The sequence below is a fragment of the Pezoporus wallicus genome, unplaced genomic scaffold (genome assembly GCF_028554395.1).
Source record: "Pezoporus wallicus isolate ANWC-B61680 ecotype Strahan unplaced genomic scaffold, APGP_CSIRO_Pwel_v1 contig_7274, whole genome shotgun sequence".
NCBI classification, from domain to species: Eukaryota; Metazoa; Chordata; class Aves; order Psittaciformes; family Psittacidae; genus Pezoporus; species Pezoporus wallicus.
This window is the reverse complement of record NW_026637137.1, coordinates 843,402-853,023: the sequence shown is the minus strand read 5'-3', so window position 1 is coordinate 853,023 and position 9,622 is coordinate 843,402. Positions and strand designations below refer to the sequence as shown.

The 9,622-nt window shown below is 39.4% G+C and overlaps 1 protein-coding gene across 1 annotated transcript; it reads right to left on the bottom strand.

Moving 5' to 3' along the window:
• Nucleotides 1-256: 256 nt before the first annotated feature.
• On the bottom strand, nt 257-9,320 carry LOC130596260 (arg8-vasotocin receptor-like). The gene is made up of 3 exons (XM_057403692.1): nt 8,036-9,320; nt 2,171-3,737; nt 257-1,123 (listed from the first exon to the last, which is right to left on the bottom strand). The coding sequence occupies exons 2-3, from the start codon at nt 3,084-3,086 to the stop codon at nt 924-926; spliced, it is 1,116 nt and encodes a 371-aa protein (XP_057259675.1). The 5' UTR covers nt 3,087-3,737; nt 8,036-9,320; the 3' UTR covers nt 257-923.
• Between the last annotated feature and the right edge of the window lie 302 nt (nt 9,321-9,622).

Here is a 9,622-nt window from a genome sequence, read left to right as displayed (position 1 = left end):
CACCACAAACCAGGAAGCAAAGAGCATTTTGAGATAAAAATACACAGATTTATTTTTATCATGAAGGGGAAGTAATTGAATTTGAGCCTGAAGGGGTTCTAAGCACACTCTGTCAATAAATTGCCTGCCAGGGCAAATAGGTCTGAATACCAATACAAAGTGCACATTCCTAAAGCCCATTTTTATTTAAAGTAAGCACACATGTGTGTATTGAGGGAAGATGGAGTCACTTAACTGCTTGCACACCAGGGAATACACAAACCTGAACTGCTACTCTGCTGATGATACCTGTGATCCACAATGGCATCTGAAACGGAAGTAGGTATTCATTGTCACAAGAACATCAAATTCCTTTTCTTTTTTTTTTAATGATAACATGCTGCTTGGCATTTTATAAATGTACATAAGGAGTTAATTTAAAGCAGGTATTGATAATAGCTGGCAAAGGATTTTCCTGACTTTCTGCTGCCTTCTCAAGATTTGCCAGACTGCTCCCCAGTGACACGAGAATGATGAACAATTCACGGTTCAACTAGAAAACATATTCAAGTCTAAGTATGCCAGATTTTCCAATTATGTTTTAATTTGTTGGACCAGTTAGTTGTAAAATTTTACTGCTTAGAAACCCAGAATCAGAGAAGGGAAAGTACTTCAGGACAAAAAATATATAAGACACTTTTACATATCTCTATCAGTCTTTACAAGAATTCACTCTGATAACATAGTGGTGATGGAACTACTGAGTCAGGCTTGCACAACACAGAAACTTCCTGTACATGCTACAGAACTGCAGAGAAACATATTTATACAACAAAAGACAATTTCCCAGCTTCTTTATCCACAAAACATGGGATGGTGGTAAAATACTAATATGTCTTGTGAATGTAGCAAATGTAAACAGAACCACAAAAAGCATTCAACAGTTATGCAGCAGTACTATTTTCCTCAGGGTCTCTGTCTACGAGATGAATGCTTCCTGTGATCACCGATTCCTCTTGAGCCGAGGTGTTCTCTACCTGCTTACTTGTGCAATATGGAATGTGGCCACAAAAATACATGTAAATCCAGGGGTTGGTACAGCTATTTAAATTGCCAAGGAGCATGATAATGGTGAATGCCGAACCTAAAATGAAACAGTTAAAGGAATAACAGAGTCAATAAAGTACTCGTACAAATCAGTAACATTTTCATAGTCTGCTTCTTTCTGGTGTACCTGTTCATATATTAAAGTTAATCTAATAGGAGGAAATTCCCATTTATTCAATGAATTTGTTAACTGTTAAAGGTATGAAGCACACCTTATTCTATGCATTTCAGAGTTCAATAGATCCAAATAGCTCTTTTTTGATGTAGCTTCATTAGATTTAAAAGCAATTACTAACCTGCTATACAGATAAATACAGATATATGTATTGATATAAATGTATGTTTAATAAGACTCAAATTCATACTGACAGGAAGAATTCTTAAAACAAAGATCAGAAGATGGGTTTTTTCATCGGGCAGAGCTAATATCTTTTCCTTTGGTTTATACCTTTGAGTTTAGAATAGGTGAACTTAAACAGCCACATACAGAGTGTGCAACTCACAAAGAGGTGATAGTATAAGTTTGACAAGATTAATCTTGTTTACAGCATGGTGTTCTTCAATACCTCTCTCAGACTTGCTTTTTTGCTTTATAAGCAGCTGTTTCATAACTTTTAATTATTTCACAGTGTACTACAGAGATTTCATCAATATGATTTTATGATTTCAATATTCAGAAAAAAAAACAGATACAACATCACTGTTCTATCCAATAAAGAAGAAATATTTCATTATGTGGAATAGTTCATCCTTTTCACCTCAAGAACCAAAAAATCTAAGTTATAACATCTAAAACCTCTAAAAGTCTGAACCTTTGATAAAGCAGATGATACTTTTCACTGTGCTGTTCATTAATCTTTAAACCATTAATCACTCAAAGCACACAAAATACACGTTTTGATCACATAACATTAAGTTCTCGGAAGCTAATTAGGTACAGTACATAATCAATACAGAAATTTCATTTAATCATACTCCAATGATCACATGTAACTTTTACACAAAAGCAAAGTGCAAATTTAAAGCAACATAGAAATTTGCCAGCTTGCTATGAAGTTATGAATGAGGATTGAGAGTACCTTACCTTCTGTCATGACACTGGGGAACCACACGGACCACAGCTGTGCAATGAAGAAAGGTGACCAACAGAGAACATATGCAACAACTGTCACCACTGTCATTTTTACAGTCTTGATCATAGCCTTTGAAATACAATTCACACTGCTTGCTCGGGATGGCAGGACTTGCTTCTGATTTGTTACTTCATATTCATTCTGGTTTTTAACATACATATTTCTTTTGATTTTTCTGCAAATCTTAACCTGGCAAGTGATGAGGATGGCTGAGGGAATGAAGAATATAACTACAAAAATCCAAGTCACATATGCCCTTGGACCCCATGGCTGAATAAATTCACCCCAACATTCAAAAATACCTGGAGATATTTCAGTCTTAGAAAAGATAAATACCTGTGGTAGGCTAAGAAACAGTGATATAGACCAGCTGGTGCAAATGGGGATGTTCCAGAGAGCTCTCTTCTTTTGGAAAGTGACCATAGGGTAGCAAACCGCTTGATATCTGTCCACTGTCATGACCACTATCATGTAAGTAGAGGCAAACATGCCCAGCAACTGTAGATACTTGATACTTCTGCACAAGAAATCTGGCCCTATGAAAACATCTGTAATATCCCATATGAGTTGAGGCAGCACTTGAAAAAAAGCTACCACTAAGTCAGCGATGCTGAGGTGAAGCATGAACACATACATCCTAGAGAGCTTCCTTCTTCTTCGCCACAGCACCAGTATGAGAATAAAATTGCCCACAGACGCTGTCAAAAATATGACCCCCAGTACAGCAATCTCTACTTGAGCTAATTGCTCATCTCTTTCTGGTCTTCCAACAGGATCTGACTGATTTGTCAAACTCAGGAATCTGTGAGAAGAAGGACTCTCAGTCTGATGTGTGTTATCCTGCATAGGAAATGAAAAATTCTTCATAGTGAACAGCAGCCACTTACAGTAGCTGCTATTTGCGACTCAGGTTGACAGCTGTGAAGTACTGGCTAGCAAACAGACCAGCCTGGGTTCAGGTTTCGGTATATCTTCAAGCAAATCTCCTCCTGCTTGTGCGAACCACAGCAGTGGGACCTGGATCTTGATAAAATTCTGCCTCTTGCTGGCATGCAAAAAGGCTTTATATAGGCTCCCAGCAGACAGAGCCTTATGTAACTGCAGAGCCCTCGGGTAGGCTGCAGGGAACGCAGCCAAAGGCAGACCGAGCCACACAATTGGGGGAAATAGATAAATAAAAGGCAAACTTCAGAGGCTTAATGTAATTTGATTACTCACTTCAGTCGAAGCCTGAACTTGTAAATAGCTGTGGCCGAAATCATACTTAAATGATCCTACTCGAGAGAGTTCTTGCACATATTTTTTACGCAAACCAGAAGTGAACACTCCAGCTGAAGCTAGAGGAATGTTTATACGTAGATGGAAAGTTGGGCCCTGAGCTCAGGCGCATCATAACTGCAATTCTCTAGGCTCCTGGGGCACAACCACATCCTAAATGCAGCAGGGACAAAGAAATGCAATTTTCCATTGTCGCCTTCTTTTTTTTTCTTCTTCTCTTTTTTTTTGAGTCACCTGATTCTAAAAAAAAAAAAAAAAAAAAATAAACAAACAAAAATATTTGACCTGCCCTAAAAATAATGTTTTTATTTCAAGAAGGGTCAAGGCTCAGAGGTTTTTTCTCAGCAAAATGAAAAATAACACATGTGAAATAAATTACTTTTGATGGGATTGTGAGTCTACTGAGAATATAATAGAGAAATAAGTGAAAATTCAGTGGGAAATCCAACTGAAGAAAAGGTCTCTACAACAAAACAATCTTCAAGTGTCTATTCTACTATAGTGCTAAAGGTTGGGAGGTCATTTTTCATTAGCTAAGCATTTTTAGTTTTGTGGAGTAAGTTGTATCATTACCACAAGAGTTTCATTGGGTTTTGACCTTCTGTATGACTTTGGCATATACTTAGTGGCCGATAAAAATAGCAATTTTGATTTAATTTCAGTTCTTCTCCCTTAGTCTGCCCCTTTAATCACAAAAGAGAGACTTAATAAAATGAATGAATCGAATACAAAAGATAACACATATTTGTATGCAATTTTCTTTGGAGCTAGAGCATTCGTATCCTTTTGTTTAGAGTTGGGAGACCAGCAATTTGAAGTCTTTCTGAAGAGGAAATTGGTAAGGTTAAAAGTATGTCCATGATGCAAGTATATGTATAGTACATAATGCTGCATCTACACTGATTAATCACTGTGATCACAACTGTGTTATAAAACCAGCTCAGGAATCTCACAAACTATCATCTCTTTGGCACTATATGTATCAACCGACAGGAGAAATGAAATTCATAAACAGGATGCTAAAGTAGACTACAAAGGTTTATAAAATAAGCATGATCTATTTTCTCTCCTTCTTTCCCCATTCAATCCCACCATGAGACTGATACTAATACCTTGTCCTGGTTTCAGCTGGAATAGAGCTAATTTTCTTTTTCTTAGCAGCTAGTGCAGCGTTGTGTTTTGGCTTTAGTCTGGGAGCAATGCTGATAACACCCTGATGTTTTAGTTGCTTCACAGTAGCACCTACCCTAACCAAGGACTTTTCAGTATCATGCTCTGCCAGTGAGGAGGGGCACAAGAAGCCGGGAGGAAGCAGAGACAGGACACCTGACCCAAACTAGCCAAAGGGGTATTCCATACCGCAGCACATCATGCCCAGTATAGAAACTGAGAGAAGCTGGTTGGGAGCTACTGATAGCTGCTCAGGAATGAGCTGGGTATCAGTCAGTGGGTGGTGAGCAACTGTACTGTGCATCAGGTTTTTTTTGGCGGGGGGGGGTGTGTGTTATTCCTCTCTCTCTCTCCCTTCCCTTCCATAATTATTAACATTATTGTTGTTGTTGTTGTTGATATCATCATCATTACTATATTTTAATTATTAAACTGTTCTTATCTCAGCCCACAGGTTTTTGCCTTTTGTCTGATTCTTCTTCTCATCCCACCAGGGTGGGGAGGGGGCATGAGTAAGCTGCAGGTTGCCACCTGTGGTTAAACCATGACAACCTCAAGCAAGGGTAAGTCTATGAGAACAGACAACAGAGAAACCAAACAATCTCTGGAAACCTTGCCACTGACAGCAGCTCTAAGAATCCATAATCCAGATTTGGCTGAACACTGCTGCAGCTGCCTGAGACTACAAGAGCTTTTCTCTAAGACCATGTTGCAAACAGTATGAATCACAACAACTTAATGTAATATACTGGATATTTTTTTTCCTAAATGGAAGCCTTCAAGTAGGAAATCTTGATTCCCAAGGTTGTTTCTTTTTAATTTTCCCCCCACTTCAGAATCTATCTCTATTAGTAGGAAACAGCATGGCAAGACCGTAAGGAAACAGATGGGTTTGCCTTTACCCTCACACTCCCTTCCCAGCAAACTGAAGAAGAGTAACTGAATTGGCCACAGACCACTAACCCCTGGCAAGGCTGCTAATAGCAGACACTGAGCTGTAGCACAGGCTGGCTGAGCTTCACTTCTGCCTTCAGATGTGTACTCCAAAATAACTTACCTTGACCATCCTCGCTCCATGAGTTAATAAAAAGCCAAGTGAGATCTTTACTTTTCTAGCAGAATACAGAATAAACACGCACACTTAGGCAGAGCTAGGAGTACATGGGTTGAAACAGGAACATGTTGAATACAAAACTAAGCCCAGGCTCAGGCATTGAAGATAAAAACTAATTTAAATTTCATTATCTGAAAGATGACCAAGGAATTATAAATAAAAAGACCAGAACGTGCAATACAAGTCACCACTGGGATACTACTGGAAGACTAACAGAATATAGCACCACGAGCATGCATCTGTACAATTTTCATGATGCATAACGTATGGTAGACATGTATTTCAGGGAAAAGTGTTTGTCACTTAAACCTAGAAGAGTTCAACAGGAGCCCTGGGAACAGACAGCTCTTCCTAGGCCTGCTCATGTACACAGCACACAATGTCTGGACAGTAGACATGCTGTAATAGGTATCAGACCCAGCAAGTGGATACAGGTTAAAGGGCAAGCACACTGTGCAACAAGAAGACTTTGCCATGTTTATAAAAAGGGAGGTGGCCTTTCTTGTACAAATTGTTCTAGTGATGTAAGACTACACTCCATCTTGCATATAATCAGGTCAATGTAACTTGATATTTTCGTAACTTTGTAATTGTGCCCTTTCCATCTTTTTCATCCATGTTAGAAGACATTTGGGATAACGTTATATTGAAATTTCATCCACTCTGGGACTATAACTGGCTGAGAAAATTAAAAAAGGATAACAGATAAAAATATTTAAGTCCTCTTAGCTGTTCTTTTACTCCAATAGCATCCTTTTCCTGTTGCCTAGCTTTGCTTCATTCCAAACTGTATCTGTCCAAGTTAATTTTTTTCCTAAATTATTTAAGTTCAGTAGTGTGGGAAGGCACATTTAAATTAACTTCTGCTGAATTTATCAGTGTAGGCTCTCTTCTAATGTTTATTGGTTAGCTAGCAGGGAGGGATTCAGCTCACAGGTTAAGACTTAAATTTAGATGTCTGCTTAGAATTACAGAATTATACAGCTGCTCAAGAAAAGGGACAACACTGAATTCATATAATCATAGAACAGTTTGGGTTGTAAGGGACCTAAAGATCAACTAGTTCCAACCCCCTGCCATGGGCAGGAACCTCTTTCACTAGGTGAGGTTGTTCAAAGCCCTGTCCAACCTGGCCTTGAGACCAGTTTACACAGGGTTTGTCCAGCCAGATTTTGAAAACCTCCAAGACCTTAGACCCCAAATCCTCCCTGGGTAACCAGTTACAAATGCTTGTTTATTCTCACTAGGAAAAAGTTATCCTTACATGTCACCAGACCCTCCCCTGGTTCTGACATCTTCTTGCTCTCCCATGACCTCAGTAAGAGCATGGCTTGCACCCCTTGCCAGCCTCCCCATAGGTACTGGGGGGCACTGTTAGGCCCCCTGAAACTATCTGTCCTCCAGGCTGAACTAGCTGTGCTAGAAGCCTTGCCAAAAATGTTGGATTTGAGGAGTTAGTGATCTTGAACAAGACATCTGAGTCTACTGAGCCTTGTCCTTAAAGCCTGTGCTGGCACCGGTGAAAGTTATGAGAGAGGTTATGTCTCAGCCTGTCCAGGGAAGATGATTGTTTGCTACACAAAATAAAAGGCTCCACATCGTGGGAGGGGGAAGAAGCCCCTCCATAGCTGGCAACTATGCAGTGTGCCGTCCAATGCTGCACAAAAGCAGGGTTCCCAGTATTGGAAGGGACCAAAGATTTCCTCACTGTCTGTATTTCTGGTTTTACCCTATCTTATGAAAACAGCTATGTTCCCCTCCACCCTTTATTGCTGCATTTTTTCCTGTACCTGTAGCTGGGTAGCTGTTTCAAGTCACTTTGTTGTTCAAGGAGATATTTTCAAAGCTAGGATTTAGGCAAATCTCAGTCACTACTGACTATACGAGCCTGAGTACCTTAATCAGGGAATCACTGAATCATGAAAATACTGGTTGGAAAGGACATCTTGCAGACTTCCTCTGGAGCATAACTGCCTATTGAAGTAGGACTATCACCATCATTAGGTCAGGTCAGACACAGCTTTGTCCATCCAGGTCTTTAAATCCTCTGTCTCAACCTGGTTGAAAGATGTATGTGCCTCAGACCTGGTCAGAGTCAATATATTTGTCGCCTGATAAGAATTAAGGCACAAACAAGGCCAGGTGATGAAACTCTAACAAATTCAGGTGTTTGTTCCTGGAGAGATCAATGTAGGGGGGGAGAGAGAGAGCGAGAAAAGGGAGGGGGATAGATGAGTTACAAGCAGATAGTTACCACCTGTGGATCCAGCGGTGTCTCGTTGGCCCTCTTCACCCAGGGTGTTGCCAGTGGTGGGAGCTCACCCTCTGACCTGAGCCCTGCCCTTTTATGCTCAGGTTTCATGGGGTGTTATCCATAATTTGCATGCAAAATGTAGAAAGGCGTTATTATGATAATGGTGGATGTGTTTCAGTGAACACATATGCAGTTCCACAACTGAGGTTCTGTAAGGGTCTTCTTGGTGGTCGCTGTCCCTCATGTTGTGCTGCATCCTTTGAGTCAGCATTTTTCACAGTACTGTGGAGGCTTATCAGCTTCAAACAAGAGAGTCAGAACGATCCTGCCTATGCAGTATCAAAAGCCAACATCCTTGTTGTCTGCTTCGTTTGCGATAATTCTTTCAAGGCCTCCCATGGTCAAATGCAAATGGTATCTGAGACAAGCTCAATTAAAGTGGTGTTTGAGACAAATTCAGTTTCCTGACTCTCACACTATGGAAAGTAAGCAGTGTTTGAGACAAGCCCAATTTCCAGTCTCTCACATCCTTGAAGTACGGAAATTCCACCTCTTTGGGCAGCCTGTTCCAGCGCTCTTGGTGAAGAACTACTTTCTAATGCACCTTAGGATCCTCCCAAAGTGGCCATTGTCCCCTGCTAGATCACCTGTCGCCACTGAGAAGAATTTGGTTCCTTCAACTCCGTAGCTGCCCTTAAAGTACTTATAGGCTGGTATTAGATTACTCCTTAACCAAATATTTGCCAGACTAAACCATATTTGTCTTCCAAAACCTGCATGAATTGCAGTGCACTGCAGACGCTTTTTGCAAAGCCAAGCATGGAATATATACAGAAGCAGAAATATGTGCATTTTAGTGTTAAAAGCCCCCCATAAGCTTCTAAAAACCAGCAAATGGTTTATCTCATGACAGACATTACTTACGAAATACAACCTGTGAACATTACAGGCTTGCACTCTTTTACTTTGGAATGTATAAACAAGTTCAAAAAAGTTCCTATTTAAGAAAAGATTAAGTGGAAAATACTGCTGTCTGCTTTTGATTTATGAAACAAAGGTCTGCCTCTTTTCTCCATGAGAGTGTGTAGAGCTGAAGAGCTAATAGGTTATTGCTACTGTGCTTCTCAAATCATGAAAACCAATTAATTAAGAAAAGCAAATTTTCACATGATTGGCCACATCTCTAGAGGATTTTAGAGAAATAAAAAAATCATTTCCTTAGGCTGATGTGATTCTATTTCTTTTCAAACATTAAAATGTAAAAAACAGCTACCATAGACCTGATAGGCTGGAAAGGACTAGAATGTGCAATAAAAAATATCAGTTATCAAGAAGAGGGTATAAACATTTACTATTTAATATATTTTATATAAAACATTTACTTACTAATATATTCTAGGGTAGATAAAAAGAATTAACACAGTATTGCATTGAAATTGCTTTAGTGATAGAGAATACATTCAATGAGCTGTATTAAGAAATATAAATACATAATTATAGCATGAAATGTAATGAGAACTTCTTTTGGAAGTAGTGTAATGGCTAGCAAATGGATTCTTTCATACAGGAGTTTAGCCAGCTACATGA